The sequence below is a fragment of the Trichomycterus rosablanca genome, chromosome 22 (assembly GCF_030014385.1).
Source record: "Trichomycterus rosablanca isolate fTriRos1 chromosome 22, fTriRos1.hap1, whole genome shotgun sequence".
NCBI lineage: Eukaryota > Metazoa > Chordata > Actinopteri > Siluriformes > Trichomycteridae > Trichomycterus > Trichomycterus rosablanca.
In genome coordinates this window covers 20,364,207-20,377,600 of record NC_086009.1, presented here as the reverse complement: position 1 = coordinate 20,377,600, position 13,394 = coordinate 20,364,207, and the positions used below count along the sequence as shown (strand labels likewise).

The following is a 13,394-nucleotide window of genomic DNA, read 5'->3' as shown; positions in this document are numbered from 1 at the left end:
TTTTCTGGGACCACAGTGCCAGGTCCACATGTTCTGGTGGTTCTTGATAGCGTACAGTACTTTCTCTAAATGCAGTACAGCATTTTGTTTTCTATGATTCCACAATTGCAAAATTTGGATTTCATCAAGCATTTCGTCAGGGAAAAATGGCAGTTGCACCAATAATTTATTGCATATTTGTGTATTTATTCTTTGGTTGCTTTATTAGGAAAAATGGATTGCAAAGGGTGCAGATTTTGGTCCATGTCAAAAAAATTTTGTCAGCACATCAGCTGGCACACCTTTTCTCTTGAAGCTGTGATGCCAGACCGCAACGTTCACTCCGAATGTCAGCATCTCGCTATGGTTTTAGTGGTTTGGGTCTCACGCCATGCTTGTCTTGGGAGACTGGTGCGATATCCCACTTTCCAGAAGTGAGACTTGCCCCATTAATGCACCACATTGGGAGGGAGGGAGGTGTGAGTGGTCATGGGGTTCATCCAAGGCTGAACTTGGAAGCACAGAAAGTCTCCTGTCCTACTTTTTAAGAGTTTGGTTTGGGCGCAGATCATAAGCCATAATTTTATTTCTAAATTTCCCCTATTTGGATTTTGTTTTTTTTAGCCACAGGATTCTTCATTGGATTTGGGTTCAGTTTCATCTCTACCAGATGTGTGGGGGTTGAGCTGTTGTATAACCTTCCACGTTACACAAACTGAGCACAGATAGGATTTGCAAATCATTGCTGTGTGCTTTGTGACGTTCCAGATTTGGAATTGGTGTCTTTTAATGTCTCAGTTTTTCAAGTTCTACAACTTAATTGGGAAAATGTTAATATATGGGAATTTTAAGGTCTCCCAATAGATGTTTAATGGGTTTAAGATCAGAACTCACACCCAGGACATCCACGTTAACTAAAGGAAAAGCTGGAGGCTTGCATAAGTCTTTGCCATCCCGTATGTATAAGAAAACAGGTATCCTTTTAGAAGGTTTGGGACTTGAAGGAGGTGGGATAGATCATTAGTTTGCTGATCCAGCTAAGGGTTATTTACTTATTTCAATCCATGTGTGGTTGCTTTAGGTCAGTGTGTTCCATTGCTGGCGTGTTACCAGTTTTTTTTTTTTTTTAATAAGGACTTCCTCCTTGTGGTCTTCTTCATCTATAAAGGCACCTTGGCACCTTGAATGTGGTTGAACCACAAACATCACCTAGTTATCACAATGACAGTTGGTGTCATAGTAGCCATTCTAATAAGTACCTTTGTAATTCATGGACTAGAGCGTATATGTAGTTTTATATTATCTTGACCTCTTCATGATGACCTGAACTGAGCTATTCAGTTTGCTTTAATGTCTTTAAGGTAAACTTAGACCTTTTTTGGATGATAATTTGTCCTTATGTCATTTGTTCTATGGGCAGTCTGTACCATACTGCTAAACAGCACAAAGAAATGGGCTGTTTATTGTTATAACGTATTTGGAATCAGTAAATTTGGCAGTATATAAAACTGTCAATGAACGTACTGTATATGCCTTCATTGACATTAAATGTGACGTGTTTAATTCTAGTTTGTATGTATTGTTTTGTTTCTGTCTTGTTTCATAATGACCTTTTACCATTGCTGAAGATTTAAGATTTAATGTTGTAATTTAATAATTATGGGTTATTATGTATTATGTAGTGGTATGTGTGCTACTTAGGAGTTTAATAAACAAAGCATCAGCCTTCAGTGTTTAAGGCCATAGTCTAATGCTGACCTGATTTATTGGAAACACATCAAGCAGCTTTTTCTCTTAATGACCGACACTTGAAAATGACATTAAAAAGCCAGTGACCAAAAAAAGAAAAACATGGCATTTCTGACAAAAATTTGGTGAAAGTGTATATTGCGTCATAACAATTTACAAACAAATGTACATCAAATACATACATCATTAAGATCATTGTAAGAAGAAGAGGAAAAGTAATAAATATATTCTTTATTTATTTGGAACAGAAAGAAGAGAGAGGTGGTGTTTCTCATGATGAGTATTCGTACTCCTCAGCGCTTCGGCGACCAAAATCCATCCAGCCCAGGTAATCCCGATCTTTTATCCGGTGTTGGGGACTCAGTGCACTTGCCTTGTTCACGGCTGAATTTCGGCGAACAGAACCTGTAAAGAAATAGAGAGGGTTTAAATAACAATGAAGCATAAACGTCTGCATCAGTATATCACTTCGCCATCTAGATCTGAACATGGACGGTTGTAACCTTTTATTGGCTGATAGGAGACATTGTGTGTCGAGCTTTAGTGTTAATTCACATCAGTTGTAAACAAGATTGGGTAAAAAACTAATCAATACTCTGGAAAACCGTTGTCACTTAACACAGCCCACCACTGCATCAAGTCATGCAACCTAAAACTCCTATGCTGTATGCAAAATAAGTACATTTGTCAATTCTATTTAGAAACAACAAGTTCTCTGGGCTTGAGTTCATCTCATATAGACAGAAAAACAGTGCCAAACTTCTCACAGTCAGTGGCTGGAGGCAAATTTCATCCCAGGCCTCCAGGACCCTGGAGCAATGCAGCACCCACAAAAACAAGTCATGTTTGTGATCCATACTGCCAGCCTGCTGGGTTTTATGCGACGATTAAGTCACAGATATTCCCACAATCTGACATTCGTCTTTTCTGCGGCCTTCCTGTCACCCATGCTGCTCGATGTTACTCCATGTTACATCAGCAGCAACACCGCAGTGTTGGGCAGAAATATTTTATGAGGAAACGACATTGACTGACAGCAGAAGTATCGAAGGAAACGTTTTACAAGACGTGGGTGGAAGTTTTGAGCCGTTTGACAGCTACTGCCATTGACATGAACAAACTTCTCACTGATCGACTTTAACATCTCATTAAGCTTAAGAGCAGAGGAGGAGCTGATGTGGGTGCATGTGTTAATAAAAGCACTTTATAATATAAAATAATTTATAGAAAAGTTATTACTAATAAAAATAGTATCATTAGGAATTTTCCTACACAAGATAGTTTGTGTTTTGTCTGGTCAAGTTAATTTCATTTGTTTTTATACATTCATTCCTGCATTTTAGGCTTGCAGCACATTCCAAAAAAAGTTGGGACGGGGGTAATTTAGGGCTAATAAGGTAAATAATAATAATAGTTATGTGATTTCAAACAGGTGATCGTAATCATGATTTGGTACAAAAGCAGTATCCATAAAAGGCTGAGTTTATGAGAAGTAAAGATGGGCAAATGATCCCCAGTTTGCATATTTCTCCCTCTACAGTGCATAATATCATCAATTCGCTTACATTTTTTATGTGTTATGTGATTTGTGATAAAAAACGTTGAATTGGATGCTAACTAAATGCAAAACAGATGCAGGCTCTTTAAATATAAAAGCTTTATCTTGCCACAGTAATGCTGGGTCGCATTTTTGCATGTGTACAGCGGGACTAAGTGTTTGCCTTGATATTTTAATGTTTAATACTTAAGGTAAACTGCATTGTGGAGATAGTCAAAGTCGAAGTTTCACGTCCACTGTGGCCTGTGGGTGGCTAGTGTGGATGAAAATGCTATCGGGGGTGTGATACCAATACAGCAGATGGGCGACTTTTTACCGGGTGCCACACACACAGTTCATTCTGGTTCAGGTTTGAATTTCAGACTTGAATTTCGCACCTCCCACCCTCGCACCATGCTACAGATACAAAAGACATGTGTGTGTATATGTGTGTGTGTTTGTGTGTGTGTTTGGACATATTAGAAGATTCCTTTCTCTAAAATGTTGTGTGGTTGTTTTATGTCGCCCACGCTGCACTGAACACCCACATGCACATAATGCTTCTTCATCCGCTTCCCATCATAGAACCCAGTGCTGTTAACCACCACAGTAAGCACCGCACTGAAGCGCTCGTGACAGGAGGATTCATGTCCCACCATGCAATGTTTATTGTTGTTACCCTGTTGCGATGGAGTTTACCAGAAGCACGTTGGGGTTCGTGCTTAGCCGTGATTATGAAAGCACGCTCGAGGAAAGGGGAACAAAGGGAATAACCCTGGGAGGAAACACAATTACACAGAACAGAAGCCGAAAGCTAACAAGGCGCTTGCTACAGAGCTTTCGGGCACACACCCGACTGTTTTAGGGTCCTGTCGAGGCCTGTCTGTGTCAGTGTGTGTATGGAAACAGCCGCAAGGCTAAACAGCGGTGTGTGTAACCATTTTTTAATCACGCTCAGAGCCGTTGGCGGAGCTAATGAACGCCGTCTGAGTCTCCCTTTCAACCAAAAACAAACAAACTTTAATCTTGTAGTACAAATCACTTGATTTATCAGAATTACCAATAATCTGGCAACCCGGATAGACAACCGTTCTGTAAACAATTCATAAATCCACCAAATTATTAAGAGATGAAGCACAGTTTGTTGACTTTGGAAAGGCACGGCCACCAATTTTAGATTTTAGCCAACGTATTACATAAACTATTATGGCTTGTAAATTTAAGTATGATTAAAGTAAATATTTACTAAGAGCTCACTGACAAGTGCACCTCTGAATCGGCTACACCTTCGACCGGCTGATAGCACCGCTCAGATCTTAGCAGTAGTGGGCTAGAATAATCATTTAAAATAATAAAACAGAAAAATAAATGATAAAAAAATTCTAATATAATAAAATCTGCTGCATCTCATTGTATTTATTTTCATTTAGCCATTCCAGGAGCAGTTCTGATGTGTGTTTTGGATCAGTGTCTTCCTGGAACAGCTATTTGAATCCGAGATTTTTTAAAAATTAAGCAGTCTTCCTTTTTGATTATTCTGCTCGCCCCTTAGCCCCATTGCATAATACTACCATCACCATGCTTTACAGTAGGTACAATGTTGTTGGCCTTGGAACAACATCGGATTGATTGGATTTGGATACTTTTTCCTCCAAAAACCTATATTTTAATTAATATTTTATTGATTAAAAACTCTCTCATTAAGCTTTTACTTCGCACATATGATCAGCCACAAACCTCCTGCACTCCAGTCCCTGAGCTGATGTTGATATACTGTAAATCTCACTTGACCATAGACAGCGTCACTTATGTTCCAGCAGATTCTACAGGTTTGGTGGTTCATGGATGACATCTGACCATCCGTACCATGCAGACAAACTGCAAGTTGCAGAGTGCACACCATTTTTTGGCTTGAAATGTATAACAAATATAAATCGAACAAATCGAAATATGAGCTACCTAGGTATAAAAGTGCTGTTTAAAAAAAAAGGAACACTTGTTTCGTGCACTAGCAGATCCAGTATTGGTTCAGTATCGGGATTTAATTAGACAAGAACGTTCTGTTCCATGTTTGGGTGTGTGTTATATAACATGATCGCTGAACCCTAGGAGGGCAGCACGGTGGTGCGGGGGTTAGAGATGTCTCCTCACAGCAGGGGCCTTTCTGTGTGGAGTTTGCATGTTCTCCCCGTGTCTGTGTGGGTTTCTTACAGGTGTTCCGGTTTCCTCCCATGAAGTCCAAAGACGTGCAGTCAGGATTGGTGATCTTTCCAGTGTGTTTCCTATCATTTTTCTACATTTTATTTCATACACGCAGCAACTGATATGTCTGTACCACACAACAGCTTAATTTATTTTATTATTATTTGCTTTTGCACCCCCTTATTTCCTCCAGCTTAGTCATTTCCAATTTTCAGTGCTGCTCGAACCACATATATACTTGCTGGTGGGTTGTAGACCAGCACCTGCCCTCACAGTAAATATCTCTGGCTGCTTCTTTACTCCAGTCAGCAGTGGAGTCGAACCATGTCTATGTTCTTCCACTACTGCCCAAGGAGGAAAAACTCTGTGACCCCCCCCCCCCTCGTTTCACCAGAGCCCTAAAGTTAAACGGCTTTTTACCTAAACACAGCACTGTTTGCATGATTATCAGTTCCTCCTCCTGTTGCTGTTGATCACCAGCATCTTATTAAAAAAAATCCCATTTGTCGTATTGCTGCCTGTGTAAGGATGCCACCATGTAGAGCAGTGACGATTTTGATGAATCTGGGTTTTTATTACTGTGTCATACCGTAAAACTAACACTCAGCATTGCTTCATAATGCAGGAGGATTCGATGGAGGCTGCAGCATTTGGTGCCAAATGTTTTAGTAATTGCAGTGTTGCTCCGGGAAACCATCGCATCGCAAGTGTGTAAGCAAAAACAAGAAACGGCGAGAAACTTTATCATTCATGTGCTAATTTAGAGAGGAAATATAATGATGAGAAGAGAATGGTGAGTCTTTTAATTATTGTTTATTCTCTTTTCTCTTTAGCCTTTCTTTCTACCACCTTTTTACCCTGTTTGTACCCTCTCATTATCTGATCTCTACCAATTATTTTTTCTCTACCCCTTTCTCTATTTCCTCTTTATCCTCTCAGAACCCTCTTGACCCTCTCTTGACTTTTTCCATTCTCGAACCTCCTTCTACCCTCTTTAAACCCCGTCTTTATCCTTTCTCCACCCTCTTTCTAACCTCTTTCAACACCCTGTACAGGGCGGTAACCCATTGCAGGGAAATACATTCAAACATTTACTCAGTTACTCAGTTTAGATACAGAGCAGGTTTTGTCTTGTTTTTGGAAAACTTAAGTACCTGGAGAAAACATAAGCCGGTTAAACCTATGAACTTTATACCAGAGGCGGGGATCAAACCGAGGTTTTTAAGACCGATGTTGCTATGGTGTAACCATTATACCAACTACGGTGTCATGCTGCCCTATAGATTCATATTTAAATAAATAAATAATTAAATATTTATTTAAAGCTATAAAAAAATCAAGAAAATAACAACAAAATAAATTACAACAGAAAACAACAGAAAAATTAAAAAAATTCTTTTTTTTTTAATCCAATTTTGATATCAGTGCTCTAATCATTTGCTGATACTGATCTGATATTCACATGATCTTACTAATTAAACCCCTTAAAGGTGTGATTTGTGTTATTGTGCTGTTAGTCAGAATGACATTTATGTGTTTCCTGAATTCAGCATTTTATATTAATGATGTCTGTATCTGTGTGTATGTGTGTGTACCTTTCCTGAAGAGTCTGGCCATCAGCTCTTTGATGTTGGCACGAGAGTTGGCATCCTGTACGGCACTTACATCGGTGTGTATCTGAGAGGGTACAGCGGGGTTCTCCTCCTGTGCCGAAGGGGACCGAATACGAGCAGCCCAGCTGATGGAGAGGGCGGCCAGGAGCACGCAAACGCAGACGCCACTGTTCATCCTGCCTGTAGGTGTGTTTGTGTGGTAGCAGAGAGGGAAAAATACATCATGTGAGCTGTAAGTTTTAAAATATTGAATTAATGAGTTTTACATTGCACATTATATTGCTATAATTTCATACATATATTCTTTTTTTCCTCTTTCTGTTAGGTTGGAACAGTTCAGTTGCAGTTAAATGAAAGAATTAAACTCAAGTAAATTAATAAAAATACTGATACATGGGTTAAATAAATAGGAATATAAATGCAGGAGTTAAAACAAAACAATGAAAAATAATATATAATATAGTGATAATAATAATAATTATTATTAAAAATAATTAATAATATAGTAAACTATAAAATGCAATGTAATAATGAAAATCAAATAATAATACAAAATGTAAAAAAGAAAAAGAAAAAACAATAAAAAAAGGAAAAAAAACTATTAATAATAAGCAAAGTTACAGCAATTCTGCCTCATATTAATATAATAATGCATCATTTTTTGCTGCAAGATTTCTTTCTATAAAATATGACTGATAATTAGATATTAGTAATCAATTCTGAATAGTTACATCTTATAGATATCAGAGAAATGTAGTGCAGAAGGTTTTTACCTTGTCTTGGTGAAGAGTGTGTGCTGCTCGTGTGAGAGTAAAAGCTCTTGTTCTCATGAAGAACTGCGAGAGGTGTTTATATACCCAGCTGTAACACACACACACACACACACACACACACACACACACACACATACACACGGTGCTGCTCCTCTCCACATCATTACATGTAAATAACTGGAGGAATTTGAAGTTTCACTGATGAAATAGATTGACGTCATGAGGATGCTTCACTTTTCTCCACGAATGATCTTGATCAGACTTTAACGTTTAAGTTTGATGTTACTTGTTTGGTTGCTGGAGAAACGATTAATTAGATTTCTACTCTATTAACACTTTATTGGTTTTGTTTGATGGACGTATCAGATTGCATGTTCCACGTTCAATACTGCAATAATGCACTCATTAAGCACTTAATTAGGTACACCTAGCTGGTACCTACAGTCATCTATTATTTTATAAGCTGCACCTACCATACAGATTAATTCTGTAGATATACATGAGCTACACGCATTTCCATATGTTATTTGGGTGGTGGTCCATTCTTAGCACTGCATTAACACCAACATGGTAGTAATAGTAATGTCTTAAATTTAAAAGTGTAGCAGGTGCAGAAGTGTTGTTGGGATTTTTAAGCACTGCATGGTCAATGCTGATAGGAAAGTAGGAAAGTCCATCTGTTGCTTTGTGGCTTTGTGCAGTTTACACACATTTACAGATGTTATTTGGGTGGTGGACCTTTCTTAGCACTGCATTAACACCAGCATGGTAATAACACAGTAATATGTTGAATTTGTATAAGTGTAGCAGGTGCAGAAGTGTTGTTGGGATTTTTAAGCATTGCATTGTCAGTGTCAGTGATAAAAGACTAGAGAAAGATTAACACAACTACAACCAGCACTAACAGGGTGCGTAGCTATATCACGATGTGTGTTTTTGTGCTAAAGACATCGTAAGTGCATAACAACAGCTCAACTTAAATTGTATTGCTCATGCATAGTCACAGCATGAACTTTTCACACTCCATACGATGTACACATTTCATAATTAGGCTGACGCCGGAGTGAAGCAGAGAGGTTCACAGTAAAGACACAAGCAGAACCAAACACGATAACTATAAGCTGGAAAATGAGGAAAAATTGTGCTAAGCTGATAAATCATTAGACATTTTTTCAACTGCTCGTTTATATAGGAGTCGTCAAAGCGGATCTGGTCTGCACATGCAACCCTCCTATTTCTATCCAGGCTTAGGGCTTGCGTCTCCCAATGGCTCCCAATGGCGCCTCCAATGGCCATCATGTCCACGCAGGCGCCTGACTGACTGATAGCACCGCTGAGATTCAAACCCTGTATCCCTGGATCTCAGCAGTAGCATACTTTACACTCCATCCATGGTCTACACCACTAAAGATTTTTTCCATCATGCTATTTTATTCTTGCAACAAAGTGTGGTAGAATATTAATTATTTAATTATATAATGCAGCAGGTTTTTCTTTACATTGTTAACCATTTATACATCTAAAAAGATGCACGGCAAAATGTTTTCCACACAAAATGCAACATTCTTGATACGATTGAGAAATAAACTAAACTGATAAAAGTTTGCTTCTAGCCGTATATATACATCTATTTGACTTACAGAAATAGAACTAAGTAGAAAAACTCTCTCTTAATCTTGCTCTCTTTCTCTTGGTTATCATGAGGTACCATTTGCTTGGCCGGCGTGAGAACACTTGCGTGGGAGGTGCAGCGGAGCGTGGGAATCGATTGGCTGGCGTGTAGGAGGTGTTGGTGTGATTGCACTCCTTTTTTACTCCAGGTGTACATTTAAACCTCCTGTTGCAAGTCTTCAGTCTGCCGTGACAGACCAGGTTAGGAAACGTCACCTTTCGGGTGGCTGGCGGGTCACAGTGCTACCGTTGAAACGCCGTGAACGTGTGTTTGTTATGTAACTGACAGCCTCGATGCTCCTGTGCAAAGCTGGTTCACAGGCGCTGACAGCTGCCATCGGTTCCTTAAAACGCATCTGATTTCTGACGCATCTGATGCTGACAATGAATGATTGCTGAAAGTAATCTGGCTGACGTATTTTACCCCTGAAAATCGTGAGAAGCCGGACGTTCGGACGTTTAGCTTAATGTCAGATTAGTGAATGGTGGCGTTAAGATAGAAGCGATAGCATCTGCTGCTCTCATTGCAATCCTTCCTTCTCATGGTTGGCATCGAGCTACAGCTGGAAACGTCACTGACTTGTGTCTAAAATCCTGAGGTGCAGCTGTAAAATAAAAACAGATTCCGACAAATTGCTAGCAAAATCAAGTATATTACAAAAGTCATTGTAAAGAACTCAAGCCAAAGACGAATCGCGACCTCTTTATTTAGACTAATTATGGTTATAAATCACAGCAGCGGGGATCTAAAGAACTGGACACGTTATTAAATAAAGCACACAGCAAGGGCTCAGTCACACTATAACCTCTCCTATTTCTATCAAGGCTGGGGGCATGCATCTCCAAATGGTGCCCCCAATGGCCATCCAATCATGCCCTGTCTGATGGATAGCACCACCGAGATTCAAACCTTGTATCCCTGGATCTCAGCCGTAGCATACTTTACACTGCACAACATGAGCACCCTCAGAAAACACAATACGCCTATGGAAAATATGAACATATACATTTGTGAACATCTTTAAAACTGTATAATCACTCCATCTGGGTTTTATACCACTGAACTGAACATCATTTTCATTATCCTAGTAATAATATCCTATTATTAGCCTATCCCAGCTTTTCAATGGGCACAAGGCACACAGTAACACCCTGGACGGGGCGCCAGTCCAACGCAGGGCACACACACACACCCATTCACCTATAGGGCAATACAGTGTCTCCAATTAACCTGACTGCATGTGTTTGGACTAAGGAAACCGGAGCTCCCGGAGGAAACCCACGCAGACACGGGGAGAACATGCAAACTCCGCACAGAAAGGACCCGGACTGCCCCACCTGTAGATCGAACCCAGGACCTTCTTGCTGTGAGGCGACAGTGCTACCCACCGAGCCACCGTGCCGCCCTTACTGTAAAATGAATAAGTAAAAGTCTGATAATCCCATTTAGCTCAAATATTATAGGAAAAGAAAAAGAAAAGAATATAGAGAATAAAGCAGCTTCAGTCAGGATGCAACATGCAGCTTTTTATTTAGAGATAAAATAATACTAAAAATAATTCCATGCAGTAAAAAATTTCAAAAGCTTTTGGCTTTTAAAGATTTTGGTATTTACCATTATTTTACTAATGTTTACTAATGTTTACTAACACACAAAACTGGTCACACCAGACACACAGCAGTCAAACATACATACAGCCGACCCTCGTATGGGAAACACAGATTTGTCACAACGATCTTAGGAATTCACTGATTTCTACTGTTTCTTTTATGTGACGGAAAATTGGATTGTATTCAAAAATGTTGAATTCCGGGTTTATAATATGATTTATGTGATGAATTCACTTCAAAACGCTGACATCTCAAGCTCGCGAGTTCAAATCTCAGCTCTGCTGAGGGCCGGCCGGGTGGTATAAATCAAACACCATCTCTGTGGTCTCTAAATTATATTCCTGGCAGTCTGATGGAAGGAATTTTTGTTTGGCAGATCGTAGAAGAGCTCTAGCTTCCAATGTTAAAGTTTAGTGGGGGAAGAATAATGGTTTGTGCTTCTTTTGATGGTTTAAGCTGCAGGAAAAACTTTATGCAACAGCAGACATGTAGTTTTAAATGGACAAAACCTTGACTGGCCTGTACATAATCGTGTCCTTGACCCCAACATGTTCAAGATGTTTTGAAACTGATAGCGAGCCAGACTTTACTGGCAAACATCAGTGTCTAACATCACTAATGTAAGTACTTTGTTTCTTTGATCCTTTCCATGGACGGGGCTGGATGGGGTCAGATTTAAGACATCAGTAAATGTTCTTCTTTGAGTAAGACGACCCTCCACAGACACACTGCGAAGTCTGGTGGAAAACCTTTCCAAAAGGGTTGAGGTTCTTGCAGCCACTAATGTGGGGCACCATCCAAATCAGTGCCCATGGTTTTGGAATGCGATGCCCAATGAGCTCATGTTGGGTGTATAGTGTTATTGAGTGTCCATAAGCTTCAGAAATGGTTGGATATACAGTGTTAACAGACAAATAATCTCTAGAGTTGCTTTAATTGTTTAAAATCCTTTCACTGTCAGTCACTCAGACAGGTTCACTGGGTTCATCGTAGGTACGATTACAACTATTGAATCGTCGCACTCTGTAATCGCTCCTACAGGTGAGAAGCAATTCCCATGCAAGAAAAGCATTAAGCTCTGCTCCGATCGTATTTGAAATTTCTCAGGCTGGGTGCAGGAGTTTGGGAATGAGACGAGAGGTCAGGTATTGTAGACTTCTGGGAAAACATTGAGCCTGTCATTACGCGACAGCATTAACAGTAATTGTGGACGACCTCCGTCGAGATGAGCGGCAGAAAACTGTAGCTGAATTTTCCCTTACAACGATGAATTAATAATGTGAATCTGTGTATAATTATAGGGATTATTAAATATAAGACATGTGAGAGTTAATTACCGCGTTTCAGCCCACGTAAGTCAGATCTTTGCAAATATCTTACATGTAACTTGCGTGTCTGCCTGCACTGGCTGTTAGCGAGTGATAAATTGAGATTAGACCAAAGACAGGAAAAGAAAATGAAAGAAGTTAAAAAAAAAGCGAGTGAAAGTGATGATGGTTAACATCACCCGTTTTGCCCGGGGTAACAGAATGACAGGTAGTAAACCCCGGCTCTGGTAAACAACCTGAATAATTTACATGTGTGTGTGTGTGTGTGTGTGTGTGTGTGTGTGTGTCTCACTGCAGAGAGGTTAGGATAGGAAATTAATTACATTCCTTTCCGTACTCCACACAGCACTCGTATGTAATGGCAGACTGAATGAGCTGAACCAGAATTCCCGTGCATGTACAATTCAAGTCAGAAATTGTGAGGAACATGTTTGTCATGGCAGGTTTGTCATTCCAACCATTTCTGCCAGTGTACGTCTTAATTACTCTGATGCAATCTTAGAAATAAAATCTGAATTAGATTTTCAAAGCATTACAGTGTTTACTAAAAGCTTTACTGCATTTCTTTTCAGCTCTGTTGTTGGAAGAAGAATACCTACTGTGACCCCGCCCTTTTTACTGCATATTTGTCACACTAAATGATTAAACAATCATTACACCGTGGGAACATTTTGTGAGGCAATTTCATTTGTAAAAGGAAACATCAATCAGCATCCATAACAACTTGTAAAAAAGTAATTACTTGTTAGGCAGGGCAAGGCAGGTTTATTTGTATATCACTTTTCATACACAGTGGCAATTCAAAGTGCTTTACATTAAAAAAAAATTAAAAGCATTAAAACATTCCTGAGATCTAGAACCTTAGAAAGGTATTTTGCAAATATAGTTACAATTAAAAGAACATGACATTAAAATTAGAGGGATAAAGTGC

General features: G+C 39.3%; 1 protein-coding gene and 1 long non-coding RNA gene across 4 annotated transcripts; one reads left to right on the top strand and one right to left on the bottom strand.

The window, feature by feature from the left end:
• Positions 1-1,705: 1,705 nt before the first annotated feature.
• cckb (cholecystokinin b) lies at positions 1,706-7,880 on the bottom strand. 2 transcript variants are annotated; one of them, XM_063019041.1, is made up of 3 exons: positions 7,854-7,880; positions 7,063-7,260; positions 1,706-2,133 (listed from the first exon to the last, which is right to left on the bottom strand). In XM_063019041.1, the coding sequence occupies exons 2-3, from the start codon at positions 7,253-7,255 to the stop codon at positions 2,000-2,002; spliced, it is 327 nt and encodes a 108-aa protein (XP_062875111.1). In that variant the 5' UTR covers positions 7,256-7,260; positions 7,854-7,880; the 3' UTR covers positions 1,706-1,999. The 2 variants fall into 2 exon arrangements, with proteins under 2 accessions (XP_062875111.1, XP_062875112.1); XM_063019042.1 differs by lacking the exon at positions 7,854-7,880 and having other exon boundaries at positions 7,063-7,284.
• Positions 6,099-13,121, top strand: LOC134336310 (uncharacterized). Of its 2 annotated transcripts, none has more exons than XR_010015713.1 (4): positions 6,099-6,260; positions 7,074-7,312; positions 12,810-12,906; positions 13,036-13,121. It is a non-coding gene; the product is annotated as an uncharacterized LOC134336310 (long non-coding RNA). The 2 variants fall into 2 exon arrangements; XR_010015712.1 differs by having other exon boundaries at positions 12,761-12,906.
• Positions 13,122-13,394: the final 273 nt, after the last annotated feature.

What these genes read in the sequence shown, in the direction of transcription:
- cckb (XM_063019041.1), bottom strand. Translation starts at nt 7,255, where the DNA reads ATGAACAGTGGCGTCTGCGTTTGCGTGCTCCTGGCCGCCCTCTCCATC. An exon ending in GGCCAGACTCTTCAGGAAAG is followed by an intron (nt 2,134 to 7,062) that starts GTACACACACAT and finishes ATTTCTTTACAG; the next exon opens with GTTCTGTTCGCCGAAATTCA.